Source organism: Halyomorpha halys, unplaced genomic scaffold, assembly GCF_000696795.3.
Source record: "Halyomorpha halys isolate HHAL.00 unplaced genomic scaffold, Hhal_1.1 Scaffold37.1, whole genome shotgun sequence".
Lineage (NCBI taxonomy): Eukaryota > Metazoa > Arthropoda > Insecta > Hemiptera > Pentatomidae > Halyomorpha > Halyomorpha halys.
The window spans coordinates 383,552-404,200 of record NW_027106407.1 but is presented as its reverse complement, the minus strand read 5'-3'; the positions used below and the strand labels follow the sequence as shown (position 1 = coordinate 404,200).

The 20,649-nt window shown below is 29.5% G+C and overlaps 1 protein-coding gene across 1 annotated transcript in view; it reads right to left on the bottom strand.

Annotated features, from left to right (window-relative positions):
* The window catches only part of garnet (adaptor-related protein complex 3, delta 1 subunit-like garnet), a gene marked incomplete in the record, with an annotated part of 27,033 nt that extends 7,628 nt beyond the window's left edge, over positions 1–19,405 (bottom strand). Inside the window, 19 exon segments of the mRNA XM_024358785.2 lie at positions 106–232; positions 1,020–1,260; positions 1,690–1,813; positions 2,391–2,544; positions 3,540–3,763; positions 4,779–4,929; positions 6,146–6,370; positions 6,455–6,603; positions 6,691–6,836; positions 8,427–8,475; positions 8,573–8,622; positions 8,703–8,752; positions 10,246–10,319; positions 18,021–18,160; positions 18,312–18,441; positions 18,546–18,686; positions 18,763–18,891; positions 18,964–19,059; positions 19,193–19,405. Coding sequence (XP_024214553.1) covers positions 106–232; positions 1,020–1,260; positions 1,690–1,813; positions 2,391–2,544; positions 3,540–3,763; positions 4,779–4,929; positions 6,146–6,370; positions 6,455–6,603; positions 6,691–6,836; positions 8,427–8,475; positions 8,573–8,622; positions 8,703–8,752; positions 10,246–10,319; positions 18,021–18,160; positions 18,312–18,441; positions 18,546–18,686; positions 18,763–18,891; positions 18,964–19,059; positions 19,193–19,288 — 2,496 coding nt within the window.
* Between the last annotated feature and the right edge of the window lie 1,244 nt (positions 19,406–20,649).

Sequence of the window (20,649 nt, the reverse complement as noted above, 5' to 3'; positions counted from 1 at the left end):
CTTCCTCTTCCTTATCTCAATACAGATGGAAAAGAAAAATATTTTTCTTCATTATTGTACAATGTTTCGGGACAATTGTCCCATATTCATGCACCGTTAACTTACTTTGAAAGAGATAACATTATTTGATTTAGTTTTTTCTTTATCTTTCTTAATCCTTTTGTGTTTATTTGTTTTAGGAGGGAGTTTATTATCCGGCAAAGGTATCCTTTTTTCCTCTTCTTTTAAAGGCCTGAAAATATATTGAAAGAAAAAATTAAAACTCCAGAGAACAATAAATATATAATACAAAGAGGTAGAAGAAGCTATAAAAAGAATAAACTGTTTTAATTATTTAAAAATTTAGGTTTTTTAAATAAATCAAACAGAGGGCGCAGTCTGAGCCCATTCCTAATATGGAGAATGGAAGGTGTGTAGACGTACCGCTTAAAGCAAAGGAAGTTTGAAAATAAGGCAAAGTCAGCCTCTGTTGGCAAGATAGGTACCCTAATCACCCTAGGCTAAAAATATTAGCAGGCCAATCCTACATATATCTTGATAAGGATATATTACACAAAAATAATTATACACAAAGGCTTAAGATTATTCTGTGCCGCAGAGCAGAAATAGGGAGACAAATAAAACAATTTTAAACTGTCCATTTATACAAATAGTGCAGTAAAATGGTACATTTTGTATGGTACCATTTTACATTTACCACTTTTTAATACAATGAAAGTGAAAGTATCCTTTCTTAATGGACTAAATTTTCTATAAATTTGGTTCTTTACATTTCCATGATATAGGCAAGATCAACAAATTTTAGAGATGCCAATATATATATACAATTTAGGAGAAAAATAAGTTCATCATGTCAAAACTGGCTAAAACTAGTTAAGATTTGGTAGACTTTTTGGATCTTTGAACAGGTGTATTTTGGAAATCATTACGTATAAAGAACAAACAAGAAAACAAAATTTAGTTAATTAATTAAATACAACGAATAAAAATTTGTGTATGTATCTAAATATAATACTGACTCATCCAAATTAATGTCAAGAGCAGCATGAGGATCATCAGCTTCTCTCAAACCAGGGTTCTCATCACCAGAATCCACCGCACCATCTGGCATCTCGCCACGACCTATATATACTTCAACTTCCCTTTCACCTCCACTGGATTCATCACTTTTCCCATTGTCTTTTTTACCCTTCTTTTTCTTCTTTTTTGTCCTTTCTTTAGTTGAACCCTTCTTAATATATTTCTCTGAGGAAGCCAAACCTAAAAATTATAACATGTTTTTAATTTAAAAAATAAAATGAAAATATATAAAAAATAAATAAAATTAAAATGTGAGGAGATGGTTGGGGGATGTGGTTAAAATATAACACAAATAAGTTGAAATAATTTATTTAATCGTGCCGACGTTTCGGCAAGAGTTTCTAGCTACATCTCACCACGACCTATATATACTTCAACTTCCCTTCCACCTCCACTACTTTGCAAAAGCAAAGCACTTTGCTGTCAAATTTGCTTCAAGCAGCTCTGATGAAGGGTAGAAACTCTAGCCAAAATGTTGGCACGATTAAATAAGTTATTTAAACTTATTTGAATCGTATTTTGACAGCAACCCCCAACCATCTTCTCTTCATGTAATTCGTTCATGGTCAACTATCTCTTATCATTATAAAATTAAAATGATTTACTGACCAGGTATAATGAGAGGTACTGAAAGATCTATTGGAGTAACTTCAATATTTTTGGCTAAGTTTGTTTTAGTGCTCTTAAGATAGTTAGGATTCATCTCCTGCTCATGTCGCCTTGCTTCTCTCATCTAGAAAATATTAATTTAATAGTACAAGTATTTGTTGTACACAAATCAAGTTGCTTTGGAAATGAATTGAAAGAATAAATTACTGAAAATTCAAACAAGCTATTAATGTTTATTAACTTGAGTGAACATCATCATATTTCAAACTATTAATTAAATACTTCTCATTCAAACACTACTGGTTAAAATTAGCAAAATACTTGAAACATCACTACACTTTCAAGTTTTGATTATTCAATATTTATATCTATTCTTATACCACTTAGTTTAAGATTAAGTTATTTAACTTCAATAGCAGTTACCAAATGTAACAGGAATAAACCATTGGACTAATATTAAGATTGCTACATAAAAATTAATATCTGTAAGAAATCAATACAGAAATTTAGGTGCATCCTTGTTACTACCTATCTGATACAGATATAGGTACATAACAGTTTACTGCGTTAAATTTTGTATCAAATAGTTTATAAAGGACAAGCTTTATAAATGTTCTTCATACAAAAAGATATTTCTATTAATATTTATCTAATATCCATGTTCAACAAAAACTAAAAAAAAAATTTGTAGATAAACTTACCTTTGTCAGTTCTTCTGGAGTAGGATCAGGAACAGCTTTTTTGTCATTAGTATTAGAAACAGTGAAAATATCGGGTAACTGATTATGACTATCATCGAATTCCTCTTCAGAAGAGGAAGATGGAGGATCATTTATCCACGCTTCGAGATCAAGTCTAAAAAAAGAAATATATTTAATTGTATTCAACATTTTAAAATAAAAATTGTTATTTATAAATAAAATAAAGTTACTTAATAAACAATATCTATGGCCTCAAATAAGAGGCTCAGAATTAGCTTTTCTGCCATTTTTTTTTTTTTTCAATATTTGGTTGAAAACTTACTTCGCTACTACCTTTGTGGCTTAAAAATTGATGAAAATAAATAGTGTACATACTAAAAGGATTTCCATGGATTATTAAGCAATGCTTTTATCAAATTGAATAATAAAACACATTTATATAATAAAACACAATAACTAAAATGTCAATTATAACGTTATCAGGTATGACCCTAGATGTTTTTTTAATTGTACAAAATCTTACTCCTGAAACCGTCTCTTCCTCTTCCTTATCTCAATACAGATGGAAAAGAAAAATATTTTTCTTCATTATTGTACAATGTTTCGGGACAATTGTCCCATATTCATGCACCTTTAGAATCTTGTCATATTTTCAATTTCACTATTGAAATCATGTCATCCATATTTCATGGTTAAAAATTGTTTCAGACTGCAAGGGCAAAACGTTGAACAACAATGAAGAAAAATATAAAATAGCTTATATTCATCTTTGGAAGTTTTTTAACCTCAAAAATTTATAGAAATTAATATAATCAAACTTCCTAAAAAGAAAATCCTTAATAATGCCAGGGTTGAGGCTGCTATAATATGTTTGTAGGAGTCAAGAGGTTAAGTGCACAATTGATCATGGAACAGACTGTCATCAAGAGTCCTTACGTTTGCTATCAGGTTCGAAAAAATTGAGCAGTTTTTTCTTATTTATAAATATGGTTTCCCCATCAAACCCAAAAAATTAAAATCTGAAAAAATGATGTCAATTTATCCCATACAAATTCTTTTTCAATTGGCTTATTTCTTAACACAACAATGCCCATTATTTTTAAATAAATCAGTAACAACCTGATTTAACTTTTCAAAAGGAGTACATACCCTTCAGGAATCTGCACTTTGCGTTGAGCTTTTGGAGCTACGGGATTCATTTCTCCAGCAAATAAAATGCTCACAGCTTGTATAATTGACTCATCTCCATCATTTGAACTTAATCTTTCTTCCACTAGCTTTACAAGCTCTAATGCCGAACATGCTCTTTCTTGCACTTCAAGATCTCCAGATCCAACAAATAGAGGAAGTTTCTCCATCACCAATCTGCATATCTACAATTCAAAATATTGTCATTTTTTTATTTTTTTTATTCAGATTGTGTATTCTGATTAAGATACAATGTTCACACTTTAATACTACCAATTCAATTAATTCAAAACACTTACAGTGCATTGTATTACAAACTATACAATTGCTTTAAACTTTGATATATCTCAATCAAAATACCTTCAGCATTGATGAACTCCTGTACCATATTATAAAATGCTAGTTATTTCTTATTCAATGGACACGATAAAAGTTCAGAATTCTTAGAAAGAATGTTTGTAGTAATAGTTATTTATTATTATTATTTTTTTTTTTACTTTATTGTTTCAAATGCCATTTTTGTTTATATTCATGCTATGAAAAGTAATGATTTTGTAAAAAATAGTAAGAACTCAAAATATTAATTTTTTTTTAATGCTTAGAGCATTTCCATGATTTTATGATTATATGAGCTTCAAACTACAAAAAAATACACTCTAAACGCTGTGGCCAAGTTTTAGGAAGAAAGTTTAAGATTTAAATATTGATATTCTTTAATGCACATTCTAGAGAATTGAAGTTATGACACAGCTCACACAAAAAAAAAAAACCTATTTTTAAAGTACCTATGAGAAAAGTCAAACAAAATCCACTAAATCAAGTCCACCACTACATTATCTGGGATCAAACAAAATTGCAAAAGTGGTTTCAATTTACATATTTCATTTATTGTAATTCTATAAATCTGAATAACATACATTTCTAATGAATTCTTACAAGAGCTGTTTAATATTTAGGACAGCAAGGAGTCATTCACTGAATGGAAATAAAACAAAACCAAATACTTTTATTGTTTCGATGGATCTTAAATTTTTTATTTTCTAGTTACCATAGAACCTAAATACATGTACCTCTCTACCTGTTGAAATGTATTTATTCGTATAACATCACCAAAATTGTCTTATTTTATTTCTTTTCCAGTGATAAAATATATTACTTTAAAACCATTGTACATTACACTCTACACAACATTAGTTATACCTTGATAGCTTCCTCGGTTCCTGACACTTCCAAAATCTTGGAGAAAACTTTCAGTATGTTATGAACATAAATTGCTTGGATATGAGGTGGAAGACAATTTATACGACCATTCAACAAAGCTTCTAAAGTTGACTTGGTATTAGGCAATTCACTAAAAATGATACATAAATTAAATTATACAATTGATATGTATGATTTTAAATCTTAATATATTAAAGATTTTACTTTAACATTTTTTGTATTTAAGTAATGGATGGAATATTAAAGTAAACATTAATAAAAATGAATCAAAACAACTTACATCATTTTTGTAAACATAACCAATGAGATAAATAAAACAAAAATAAAAGGTTGTGAAATTACCTATTGTAGGAAGACAGTCGGGTGGCAGTCAAGAAAGGTAAAAAATAGCAAAAAAACCAAAAAAAAAAACCTGCTTATTAGTTACCGACGGTCGCCCCACTTTGTAGAACTTCATCAGGGCTGAGGCCTGGAGATTTCAGAGTAAATGAGTATAGAGTTGAATTTGAAACCTCCAGGACTCAGCCCAGAAGAAGCCCTGCAAAGAGGGATGAATGGTTGGTTACTAATAAAGTTTTTTTATTAATCTGAACCTTTCTTGACTATCTTCTTACAATCTATTACATACAGTCAACTATTAAACTTACAATAAGAAATTATCAATTGTTTGTAACAATAAATTGTATATATCATCAATTGATAGGATCAATAAGTAAACTTAACTGTCTTTATTCAACTGTTGATTAATATCTTTAAAACAGCCTCACCCATATAAGTTTTTATATAAGTAAATATACATCGAGGTATTATTTTTATATTATTATTCAGTATATATAAATTTTACTATTAAGAGTTGTTTTTTTTAAATAACAATAAAACAATATCTACCTATAAATCTTTTTTAATAAATAGAAAAATAACACAACAAAAATTATTAAACTATATTACTCTAGCAATTTCAACATCAATGAAATAAACAAAAATTCATATATAAGACTCTTTGTTAATGAAAAAGCTACTATTATTATTATTCCACAAAAATTTCAAAATATATGGAGAACATATTGCTTTAACAAGAAAACAATTCCTTATATAAATAAATTAAGTTATACATATAAAAACTAGCAGATCTGTTACTAATTATTAATTTTTTGGACCATAGACTAATTTTTAAAAAATGAGTGGTTCATAATAGTTGTGCTGTCAAAAATAATTTCAAGTGTTTATTTCTTTTTCAACCCTAAGCTATTATTATGTACATAACTGCATGTTGTAAAAAGTTTATAAAAGCCTATTCAACATGTTGCAATCAATCAACAAATAAGTTTATTAGTATTACTAATTACCTTGCAAATTCTCCACATATCCATGCTGCAGCATACAACACATCAGCCATCTTTGCAGGAGGTTGAGCTAACAAATGACTGTTCTCTAGCAGAAGTGCCATCTGGGTGACAGTAAAAGCCCTAACAGCTTGAACTCTCACGGCCACGTCAACCATTTGAGCGGCAACCAATTTACCATGTTGAGTTCCCTCCATTCGTGTCAGCTCTACAAGAACACTTACATACCTAAAAAATCATTGATGGTAAAAAAAAAAAAAATCAAGTCCAATATAAAGTATTCGTAGTTGGGAATGTTTACAACACATTTACCATTCAAAGTTTGTGATATACTGATAATTATTTTGAGAACAAATATCTATGATCTTGGAAAGCAATTCATCCCTATAGGTCGTTCCTTCAGCTTTGTCCATGTGAATCATCAATTTCTTAACAATTTCCATAAGAGTTTTTTTTGAAACCTAAAAAATTGTTATTCTATGTTACATATGTTTTTGTTTTTTTTTTAAATGGAAAATCAATATCATCAACAGATTATTAAAACTGACCATCCCATAAAGCAGATCGAGAGCCCTGAGTCTAATAGATTCATCTTTATCATCAAGACACTGCATCACAAGATCTTTGTGTGACTGTACAGACTTGGGATGAGTTTTGAGGATCTTAGACATAGCCAATAAGCCAAGATATTTCACTGAAAATGTTAATAATAGTGTGAAAATTAAAAAATTTGTTTTAATTCTTTTAACATCAGTATACATATAAAATATGATATCTTTTCTTTTTGCATAAGATATTTGAAAAGAAAAAAAAATAATATTGACCTGATTTCAATCTCCACATGTCTTTAGAAATGGGGATTAAATTTTTTTTCCATCCCCATTACAATTCTCATAAAAATCAACAATCCATTTAGTTGAAGTCTATAAAACAACTCAAGCCAGATTTCCAATAAATAGTTATATTATTACTTAAGATTTAAACAATTGGGGTTTTTAAAACATATTACAATAATCTATCTTTAGTTATGATGTCATTAAATTAGATTTACACATAATATACCACAGTACATGAGGCCACCCACATTACAAAGGTATTGAACTGTTACAAATTAAAAAAAAATAAATATTCATTTTTGCATTTATAATAGTAATATTAATATTTAAAACGATTTTTCAATTTGTGAAAAAATAATTCTCCTCCACTTGTATAGCATGCACTAGATAACTCTAAATCAATCAATAAATTCCAAAGATAATTGTTTTGTCCCCTATTAAGAATATATGAGAGTTCCAGTGTTTGCAGTGTAGGACTCCCAACGGAAGTCTAGGGCCGACGAAGGAAAAAAAAAAAAAAAGAGAGAGAGTTCCAGTGGTCAGAACTGAATTGATCAAGTTTCAAAACAACAGTTCAAATCGTATTTAAAAAATATGAAACAGAATGTATTAAAATAACCAAAGCAATGGTAAAGTAAAATAATATTTGTAATTCTACTTTTAGATAATTCAGAAACTTCAATAATACAAGCCTGTTTACCACAATAAGGTGGTTCCATGATTTATTATGGGGCAACAATTCATTTATTTAATGACTATTTGTCCTATTAACAAGTGAATTGTTAAGAGATAATTTTTTTTTTTTTTAATTTCTTACGAAACTGGACATTCAGATTTACTAATTATGTTCAGCCTAAAACATTTTTGAGAACGATATAAGTACTACAACAATAAACTTGATCTAAAATATGAACTCAAGTAGGAAAATATGGTCCAAAAATTTCATTGAAATTGCGACTAAAAAATAAATAAATTACTACTATCAGCATATATTGCTGCTTAGCTTGAATAGTGACACAGCACACAAATTTTTTTTTTTTTATGATTTTATTTAGAATTTTATTGTATTCCAAAGATAGTACACTAGAATGCAGTCACTTTCTTTACAGATATCATCCTATAGAACTTCCTAAAGCTATTGGAATTTTTATTAACTCCAGTTTACGGTACAACCTATGGAATACCTCAAACACAAAATAAAAAAGATTTTTTTTTTGTCCGAAATGCCACTATTCCAGCAAAGCAGTAATGTATATAATCTGCATTTGACTGAGAAAACTCATTTACATAAAAAAATGATTTTCCAAGCAAATAGTAAAAAATAAATAAGTAATAAATTCATTCATCGCACATCACCATTAAGTAAATTAGTAAATCAATAATATAACTTATTTTTAAATACATAAGAAAAAAATTAATTATAATATTAAAACAGAAGTCTCACTAACAATTTTGATCGGAGTCCTCAATCAGTATCCTCAATTTTTGCACACAGAGCTACAACAAAAGTCAGACAGAAATTTAAATATATATAAAATTCATGAAATACAATGAATTAACTATATTAGTAACAGGAGTTAATAGTTACACCTACTTGAATAGAAGCACTGTGGTTAGGCATCCCTGATGAAATAGAGATAAGGACTATAAAATAAAATAAATTGTATAAATAATTATGTATAGAATAAAACAAATATTCAAAAATTATAATTTAAAAAAAATACCTGCAATAACAGTATTAATGCATTCATACAGAAGAGACATTGCTGAAGTGCTAGACAAAGAAAAACAAACAAAATTTATAAGTACAAGGAATAATTAGATAATAATTTTCAAGCTGACAAAAATAAAAATTAAAGCTATCATTAACTTTCTAATTTTGGCTAAGTTATTTAGTAACAAGCTAAAAGCTTAATAAGTTCAAAAGCATAATTATTATTCATTTAATAAAACAAATACTTCATGTATTTTTCATGTTATTTTAATAGTTTTATATGTAATTAATACTTTAACAGAAACCATTGTTAAGCGTGTCTTTGATTGAATTCAAATGCTTGAGCGTGCAGTGAAGTAAAATTGTAGCTAACAATGATCTTGGTGCATCTGAGCAGAAGCAATTATTCATATCTACAGCCTAAATAAAACAAAAATTCAAATAAATAAAATTACTACTCAGAAGCTTGGTGGTGCTCTCTCTCGGCCTTTTGATTTGTGCTGAGAACGACTTTATTATTCCATTATAGTTACGACTGTATGAGAAATAGCAATACGTGTAGAAGTCAAGATGGCTAATGAATAAAACAAGTGCTTTTGCAGCTTTGACTTTAATATTATTCAAAGAACACCCTTAACGGATATATTAAACTTAAGAATTAATAGCTTAATTATTTGTGTTAGTGTTAGTTATTTTTTGATTTATTTATTTTTTATATGGGAACAATTTTATAAAATATAATGGATCTACTGAAAATTTCTGTCTAATAATCAATTAGAAATTATTGATTTACATAATATCAACTGAATTGATAAGTATTATCTATGAACTGGGAGATTCTGCAGTATAGCATGAAGAGAAATGTGATAAAAATGATGTGAAAATAAAACCAGAGCCCTCACAAATAAATATTTCATATATATTACCTTTTTACTTTTTTCTCTTAATAAATAATTTCATTGAATGAAAATCAACAAATAAATTTAATTAACTAAATAACATAAAAATGTTAATGATATTTGTAAAAATAGGCTTAATATCATTTGTAAAATAAAATTGATAGAGTAATAATTACTTTCTTATTATTAACACGGAATCTATTTTGTATTTCATACAATCTTTTTAGCAAAAATGTTACAATGCAATCAAAATTTAATGTATTAAAATATTCAGGTTAAAATTAAATTTAAATTACATTTTGCTCAGAATTGTTCTGTAAAAACAATACCATAAATTACTAAATATAATGTTTATTCATAAGTAAATTGGCATTCATCAATATTTGAGAAAACATTGAGAATATAAATAACACAAAAGCATTGGTGGGCAATATAAAATTTACAAATAGTGAAATCAAAAATAGGTTTTTTATTTTAAAAAATCAAATAAGCTCAGTATTCTATAAGTCACAAGTTAATTAATCAAAATAGTAGATAAATAGAATAACTGAAAAGAGAAAATAAAAAGCAATTATAAAAGTCTGATCACATAGCAGACAGAACTTTCAGTTGGACCGATTATGAAAGATGTTAGAAGTTATTGGGACTGATTACCTGTGTATGAGGTTGGTGAGGGGCTCAATGAGTTTCTTACCAAGGCGAGGCTCGAGGGGAGTCAACGCACCAAACTGAAAATACAAATCCTCTCAGCCAATAGCTAAAGAAAATCATTACAACTACTCTAACCCACGTTTCACAGCTACCAAACTATGCTCTAACTCCGAACAACACCTACTTATCATACATTGGGTACAGATTTTTATACAAAAAAAAAAATATATGCCCAAGTATAAAAACAAAAACAACTTTTAATAAGTATTTAAAAAAAAAAATTTTAAATATCCTAAATAAAGTTAATCAAGTATTTTAGAAATTATTATTTAATGAAAACAATATTGATAAATTGGGAATATTTATACATTTACTTATCATACATTGAGTAAAGATTATTATACAAAAAAATATATATATAAAAATGAAAATGACTTTCAAAAATTATTTAAAAAAAAAAACATTATTTTTTAAATATCCTAAATAAAGTTAATTAAGTGTTTTAGAAATTATTATTTAATGAAAACAATATTGATTTAATCGAACTGTAAATCAATAATTTTCATTAAAAAAGTAAAGCTGGTTTACATCTCATAAACCATACTGTATTTCACAATCTTATATTACCAACTTAAGTCATGATCTCCTGAGAAAGAAAAAAAAGAACATTTAAAGTTTAAGTAAATTATAAATAACTTATAAGCAAGTTATTTATGATTTTGAGTCTAACGATAATTGAGTAAAATAAAAGTCAAACAGAGTAGAATCTTTTGACCCGAGAGTTCCAAATAAAGCAGAGAATAAATTGTCCAATTAAGGTAAGCTCCTGCAGAGGCTGGTCATGAGCTGAGAATCCAGTACCTTACCCACTCAACATTCAGCTCCACAACTGTAAAAAACATTTTAAAAACGAAATACATACATTTAACTTCAAATTACAAATCTGGAACTCAAAATATCTAAACATATGCAACCTAATAAAACTAAACAATTATTCCAAGGTTTAGAGCACATGGTTGGTAAGTGAAATAGCATAATAATACCAATGATAAAGTGAAATACCGGATCACACAATTGTAAAAAAAAAAAGGCAGGTGGTAGAAATGGATTGAAAGAGTGTCATAGATCAAATTAAGTTCAAATCCAAACCCTCTCTTAAAACTTACGGTTCACTACCAGCACACAGTAACATATGGAAATTAATCCCTGAATAATATAATTTTAATACTTGAACGAAGCAAATAAAAATGAATGAACAACAATATTCCATTGGTGTATTCAGGTCCTGATTTCTTACATTATTTTGGTTTATTAATACCAAAACTAAAAAAATTGAAAACCCTTTATCATAGATAAAAGGTTAGGATTACAAAAGAATCTCATGTTTAACTTTTTCAACATCTAATACTAATTTTACAAAAGAACAGGATTCACTCACTAAAACTGTTCTGATAGTGAAAAATACCCTAAAACAATCAAAGCTAATTATGAGGTAAATTCTCAATAGCAAATGCAATGAGACAAACCAGTCTAAAAATTCATGATACAATTATTCAGTACATAGCCACGTCTCATCCTGATATTAAATCGAGCAGAATGATTTATCACAAGAGCCATTCTTACATCTTACAATTTTAATGGAAAGTGAATATAATTACCACTCACTAACATGAAGAAATACCCTCGAAAAAATCTGTTAAAATTTGATAGATATCAACATGAATGAACTTAATACAATTTTGAATAGTATAGAGGAAGTGAGTTGACCAGATTGATACAAGTTTGCAAGGAATATCAGGAAAACATTTTTAAGAAAGTGAAAATCCCATTTAGGAAAAATTTAAAGAATTTAAAAAATATAATTAACCTAACCACTTCTGTAACCAGAGGATTATATTCACTGAGTGAAGAGATATCAATAAAAGCTATTGCTTAATTAGTTACATATTATTTGGGTTCATATGTAACTTTTCCCTGAAAGTAATTTTGTATCTCTGTAATTTTGTTATAGTTTTGTTCTGTAATAAAAAAGTATTAATTTGTTCAAGGGACTACACTTCTTTCTTTATGATCCAAGGAGCATGTAGGATAGATTACCATACAGTGCTAAAATAACTTATACCACTATAACCCATGAAGGTTCAAGGGGTTCAGTACTCAGTAAAGAAATTCTGTTTCTAAAACCAAAGTTGTGCAAGGTGATTTGTAAAGATCATGCTCACTAGCCAAGTTGTTCTCCCCATCAAGGATACCTACTTAATCGAGGCTGTGTGCACTCGAACTCACTGTGTTGACCACAGCTGATTAATATAATAAGTAATAACCAACTACAGCTGGATTCTAAACCTGGACCTGAATTTCCAGGAAAACGAAATCCAATATCATGAATAACATTAGTTTAAATTATTTTAACAATACAGTAATCAACTGTAATTAACCGGTCTGGCGGGGAAGGATTGTATTTTTTTTGTGTTATGATCTCTTGTGAGAATGTGACATGTCATACATCGACCAACCTACCCGCTATAATAGTCTGAGAAGTCAGATAAGTAAGGCTACCAAGGGAGTGGAGGGTTTCATGACGTTTTTCAATTTCAGGCATTTTTTAAATATTGCTTGATTGAACTATTTTAAATTACTTTTCAAACAGACAATTATAGCGAGTAGGTTGGTCGATGTACAACATGTCACAATCTCACAAGAGGAGATCATAGCACAAAAAAAAAGGCAATCCTTCCCTACCCCGCATAGACCACGGGGAGCGAAGGTCCTACATCACTTTTGAAATATTAGCTTAAAATGAGAAGAGGAGACCTTTAAGATAGTTTAGTCAAGCAATATTTAAAAAGCACCTGAAATTGAAAAACGGCACGAAACCCTTCAATCTCGCCCTCCATGGTAGCCTTACTTATCTGACTTTTCAGACAGACAATTATAGCGAGTAGGTTGGTTGATTTACGACATGTCACACTCTAACAAGAGATCATAACACACAAAAAAAGGCAATCTGCTGGACCAGCCCCACTAAGACCCACCGGGAGCGACGGTCCTATATAACTTTTTAAATATTTGCTTATAACGGGAAGAGGAGACTTCAAGATGGTTAAATATTTAATAAGCGCCTGAAATTAGAAAACATTCAAGAATTATTTAGAAAACCCATAATGAAAAAAATTAGTACGTTAAGAATATTAGATTTCAAAATATTTTAAGCTCTGTCAATTTTAATAATTGTCAATAATAAATAAACACATCTCAAGCATAAAAATAGACTGGAATAAGAAAAACAGAATCAGTAAAAAAAATAAATTATATATTAGTATAAATATATTTGACATAAAAAATTTTGAGAGGACATTCCCTTAATTACTAGAATTACATGAATACTAAAACCCATTTAAATGATAAAAATAATAAATTTGATTTGAACTATAGTAACTAATGATATTTTAATGACAAATTACAAACAATAAAAAATATAACATATTATACTTAAATTAATATATCTTGAAAGGACTTTTAATATACAACAAAACTGAGACATCATACAATTTTTTAGAAATAAGCCACTGCATATTGTCATAATATAAGGGACAGATGTAAATACAACGATAAAATAATAAAAGTTCTCATCACTCCTTTAAATCAATACTTCATTTCCAATCACTTCAAAGTTGATCCCAGGAATAAACTAATGGATTTATTTGATATCTTTGATCTGAACATGTTAAACTCAATTTCTATTTCACTGAGATATGGAAGAAGTTTTTAATGTGTGGTCGTGCAGTGACATGCATACAAATGTAACATTCTCTAATAAATGATGCATATGGAATAAAATATTGCTAGACACATTTTTCATATGTACAATATTGCATTCAGAAAGCTTATTCTTCACTTCCAGATTTTCAACCCCACACCAGTGCTGAACCATCCCTGAACTGCACTCTTTTAGCAATATTGCAGTTTGGATAACACTCACCTGGCCTTAGGTTAATTCTTGCGCATTATTTTTTTTTTTTTAAAGTTCAAGTAAGTACTAGAAATCCTCTTTTAATAGAACCTATACACCTACTTCTGGTCCTGTGACTTAATCATAAAGTTATTTTATCAGTCTTTTACCAGTTTCTGTCTGACCTAAGAACAACACCATTAGCCACAAAAAGTCTTTTAGGGAGTCTTAGAAGCATATCGAAAGCAATGCAATGGTAACAAATATTCATTTAGTTTAAGATGGCCAGATAGTAAACCTTACCAAAATCACATTGCATTCCTCTAGAGTTAACTAGTATTACATGAGATTGAAATAAGGTAAAACGTGGCCTCTTAAACAAAGGGAGGAACACCTTTTTTGAAAATAAGGCATTGTGTAAAACAGTCAAACTGAAGAAGAACGTGTTAACCTAGAGAACTCAGGAAGCTACATAATGCTGAATAACAGGAACTATGGCCAATAAATATAATTCAGGTGAAAGAATTGTACCAAATAAGATGGAAGTGTAAAGTTGAAGGGCTTATTAATGAATGGATCCCCAAAATGGTTCATAAATAGTGTCTGAGGAGTAGATCAAAACATAGTTGGAGGCATTGCTGACTGAAGACTGATCTTGTAGATTTGGGTTTGGATGGGCCTCACTAGACAGATCATTTTCTAATTAAAAATACAAATGAAAGGTCTATGCCTTATTCACCTAGTACTGCCCTCCACGGTAGCCTGACTTATCTGACTTTTCAAACAGACAACTACAGCGAGTAGGTTGGTCCATGTACGACATGTTATAATCTCACAAGAGGAGATCACAAAAACGCAATCCTTCCCCACCAGACACACCCCACTAAGATCCCCAGTTCTATATCACTTTTGAAATATTAGATTAAAATGGGAAGACGAGACTTTAAGATAGAGCAATATTTAGAAAGCGTCTAAAATTGAAAAACGGCATGAACCTCCACTCCCGCCCTCCATGATAGCCTTACTTATCTGACTTTACAAACAGACAATTATAGTGAGTAGATTGGTCGAAGAACAACATGTCTTCATAATCATCATACGACATAATTTTGATGATTAATTAAATAATTAAAAATAGATTGTGACTAAAGCTATGACACCTTTTAAGTTTGAAAATTTTTAATACTATTAAAAAAATCAATGCATTATTCTAGAGACATCACAAAAGAATTCTTGAAGTGATACATAGATATCCTACAAAAATGAGACTACCTGTCTCTGGAACGGGACAATCTTTATAGAAAAAACGAGACTGAATATTTTTTTCAAACTTATGAAGCATCACACCTTCACCGATGAGATACAAAGATTGTCACTATAACTGAACATTAGGATATATTGCACATAATCCATATTAAATTTTAAAAAAAAAAACCTATAAATTTAAATAACTTGTATTATTATGACACATAATTTTTTCGTATTTTTTTTTTATGATTGAAGTGTCAAAAAAAAAAAAGAAATATTCTTAACTTTATTAAAATGAAGAAATAAATTTAAGTTCATATCTATTCTATTACCAAAAATCTTATACCTGTAAGCAAAATTCATAATAATTTTTCATTAAGCTAATACAATGAAAACAACAAATTAACAAATAACAATATTCTAATAAATGGTTCTCTGGTTTTGAAGGTGTGTGTTTGAGGTCAACACCTCTGGAGCATTAAAAAATTAAAGAGGGGCAGCTTAAATACCTATGTGAGTGGGAATGAATATTCATATCACAGTGATTTTAACCGAAAAATAAATCTGTACATTCCCAATTCAGTTTAAATAAATTTATTTCAACTAAGATAAATCTAATTACAGTATATAAGATGGTAAACCCTAACAAATAGGAAAATCCAAAACTAAGAAAAGTAATAAACAAGCTTCACCTCTATTTTTTATCAAGCATTGATTAAATTCTGCATAGAGAATTCCAATTAAAATTGGAATATTAAAAAATGAAAATATAGTAGTTAAGTATAATCAAGGATATAGTATTTTACAGAAAATACAACAGCAATAATAAAATGTTTATTCCCCAGTATATGGGATTACTAGAACGGAAGGTAAAAAAAAATGATTAAATCTATGAATATACATTATACTAAAGCTACAATATCTACCTTTCTTCAACTTTTTAAACGAATATGTTGTTTATTATAATATAAGTTAGTTACTACAAGTTCAAAATTGCTTATTTATACTAAAAAAGTAGAGAACTGGGTATTCTGATAATAGAAATTGAAGTAAATAATAATTATATAAAAAAAACAGTTGATCAATTTATTAACTATATACAAGGGACAAATAAGCTTGCAGGTAATGAACAAAGTTAGAGCACTGTAAAGGAAAAGTAGCAGTGAAGTTTAGATATATTGTTACCTTGAAATGAGCTCAATGAGAGGATGAGTGAGCTTTCGCCCGATCCTTGGTTCAATCATCGTGAGGGCACCAAACTGTAACATAACCCCACCCCAAGGAGGACACGCCACACACAAACTTTTCATTAGCATCATATCATGATTTATTTTTAGGAAGTATGCTGTAATTTAATATGATCAATTTCATAGAAAAAAAATATTGGATAAAATATGACTTCTGCCAATTGGTCTCCATAATTATATATTAATCAACTGTAAATCTTCTGCACCAAATACTAAAATATCTTTTTGGTGATAAAAATATGTAAGGTTATGAAAAATATTTCAAATGAAGAGATTTCACAGGGAAACAAAAAAAAATAATTCGATTAGGATAATTTGCGTAATCCTGATTTTCGATTAAAGCCGTTGAATTATAACTGCATAAGACTTAAAGAAGATAGGTATGAATAATTTCTCGCACATATTATCAATCTTTAGAAACTGCAGGGTCCATAGAGAAATATCTTGGACGAAGGCTAGCCATAATTTTAGAACTTAAAGGCATCTTACAAAGCTCTAACTCTACAACTGTCTTAAAAATGGCTGATTCTTCAAAAAAAAGGGGGGATATAAACATAAGCTAGCCAAGTAGAAGTTAAACTTTTTTATTACTCAAAGATGCTTTAGACCCAACATTTTGTAAAATAATATAGACATGAGAAAACAGCTGGTTAACTAATTAAATTAAGTTTTTATCCCTAAAAATAAAACTTATTTCTTATAAATCCAAATAAAAATATTATTGTTAATATCATTGTTTTAACTAAGTAAGTAATAGTGTACCCCATCATGCAAATGGAAAGTGAGAGATATAAATACACAATTTTTTTTACCTAACTGATTACATAACTGTAAGGGCAAGAATCTTTCTCCTTTGATATTTAATCTAACAGCAATGGTAATATATTATAACAAAAATAAATGTTTAATAAAGAATATTAGTCCAGAATAAAGTTATTAATGACACAGAGATAAACAAGAAATAAGATGTAATTGAAAATTATCAATGATAAACCATGAAAGAAATAGGTTCTTTAGAAAACCAAGTCAATATAACAATTTCACTATGAAAATCCAACAATAGTCCTCAAAACAACAAAATTCCTAATGCTTCCTAATTCTGAAACTAAGAATTAATTGAAAATTATAATTTAGATCTAAATAATCAATTTCACACAAATCCTTTTATTTCCCAGTACAGATACCTCATTTTAAACTTAAGAATAGCAAAACTCAACTAAAAATATAATTTTTCAAACATTATTAAAATTTACTTTCAGCATACAATAGGAGAAAATTATTATTATTATTAATATTTAACATAATAAAATTGAAATTGAGAGAGTACTTACAAGTTTTATAATTTTAATAAGCATCCAATTGTTAGTAGATGTAGTCATAAGTTTAAAGAAGACAGGAGCTAAGCTTAAGTAGTTCTTAGGATTTTTTCTAGCTAGTTCACAGACCACATTAACAGCTGCTGATTGAACTCCTATAATTTATCAAATCAGAATTCTAGTCCTTAAAGATGGTAATTATATCCTTCTTTTAATATAAAAATTCCATATGGGTTCATAAATTACGGCAATGTGATGTTACAAAATACACAGTATTGCAGTTAAAAATTTTTAATAATGACTAACCTGAATCAGGATCTTCTAATTTATCCTTTAATCGAGGGAAAGCAGGTCTCAAAGCTTCAGGATATCTCAAAAATACTTTGTACATCATTAGCACTGCTTTTTTCCGTAAGTAAGGTTTTGTAGAAGTCAACTGGCAAAATTAAAATTTTAATGAGTAACAAACCTCTGTGATATGATAACAGATTTCAAGATATTCAATAACCAAACAAATGAAACAATAAAATAATTATTTACCAGTGTCATAATATCATTAGCTAAATCCCGGGCAAGATCAGTGCTAATGAAGCATGAGAGAGCAGACAATGCCAGTCCAGCATCATACTGATTTTGACTATTTAAATCCTTCCGTACCATATTGGTAGTCAGCATCAGCAACTTAAAAAAACCAAAATATCAAAAAATTAATAAACGCAAAATTATACTGAAGTAAATATGACATTAAAAAACTTACCTCAGTATCTGCGTGAAAACTTTGACTAGATGCCAGATATCCTATTCGTTTATATGTAAACTTAGAAGAGCTCATTACCTCAATAACATTGAAACCAGCCCAGCTCATATCATATCCAAGCATTTGTAACTAAAAGTAAAAATCATTAAAACATAATTCGGCGGACATTGAAAACTCAATTAATTAAAACAATATACATACATAGGTTAATTTAGCTACTGCTGTAGCCTTAACTGCCAGATTATCCTGCCTTAATTCTTGTTTTATCTCATCTATACATTGTGCTATGTATTTGGCCTGAATGTCACATAAAACATTTGATAAATGGAGAAAACTTTTAATATGAAGGATTACTAATTTCAAATAAAAAGTATTTTTCATAAAGTATTCAGAAACTAAAAACGAAATCAGGACAAAAGAAATAACTTACTTCGTTGTCTTTATTATTTCTTATTCCACGAACCAAATCCGTTAAATTTTTATCAAACATACGTTCCAAATTGCCCTTAACTTTCTTCAAAGCCATTTTAAATATTTACAGAAATCATACATTTAATTCAAAACCATACTAAATATAAAATTAATTCCTAAGCCCACTTTCAACTCAGCAACATCTTTACATTCCGTGGACTCTGTCACAGTAATATCGATTACAACAATCTATTATATCGATTGTTTTATTTACTCTTAAAATATTTCAATATTTGAATTCTACCTCTATGCAAATTAAAAATCATATATCAAAATACAACTAGTAGAAATATAAATACTAACAAACTTCTTGGCACTAAAGACCTTTTAATCTTTTTTTTACCCTATTCTTACAATAATGGGAGGGTCAAGTTTCCATTACGTGGAACAACCACAAAATAACAGTCGACCCCTAGGCAGGATTCAAACCGGCACCACTGCAGTTCCGAGGTTGTTAAAAGTGAGCCTCAACTCCTTCGGCTACATACGTCCAATCCAATGAAGTCTTTGGCCATATCAATACGTTTTGGCCAGATGACCCCATCTTTTCCATTTTGTGCATCTTGCTCAACAGTTGTGGGTGTTCAGAAGGTATCGGACATCCCAAATCCAACAGCAACCGTCTAAGTCGTAGTCTGTCTCTTCCTCTTGTCCGATAAAGCCTTCCGTCGAGCAACTTTCTTCGAGTATTCGGGCAATGTGTCAAGCCTAACGAAGTCTTCCCATGTATCATAAGATCTATATCTCATTAGCTAAGACCAAATAACACCTGTTGGCATTCCCAATCGCAGGTTTGTCTTGAGAGAAATTTTGTTTCTACAATTAATTACTGACACTATAGTATGGTATTATAGGTGATGTAGGAAGACAACTGACAAATGAGAATATTATGCAATGATCCTCCTCCAGTTGTTCCAATAGTCCTCTTCATTAGTTCGGAGCTATTCAGAGATGATGGAAAACCTGTAAGAACCAATTTATTGGAACTAATGCAGAAAATATGAAAGGAGGAAACGATACCAGAGGCCTGGGACAGAGCCCTAAAACAAGGAGAAGGTCAGAGACAAGGAGATGAGCTCTCACCAATGATGTTCAACTTCACCATACAAAAAGTGATTAGAAGAACATTTCTGTTGAATGAAAGATCTTAACACCAAAAATAGTATCGTAACGAGCTAGTCCGCCCTGGCGCGCGCACGCACACACGCACGCACACACCCACACACACCCACACCCCCCCCACACACACACACACACACACACACACACACATCACACTGGATACGCCTACAAGAAAGAACAGTTCTTGATCGAGATCCAACAGCTGGAACACGAAGACATTCGATGGCGCCGCCTTCACTTTAATGCTAGAGGACGAGTGTGAATTAAGAGGGTCAGCAGAGGAAAAGGCGCGTA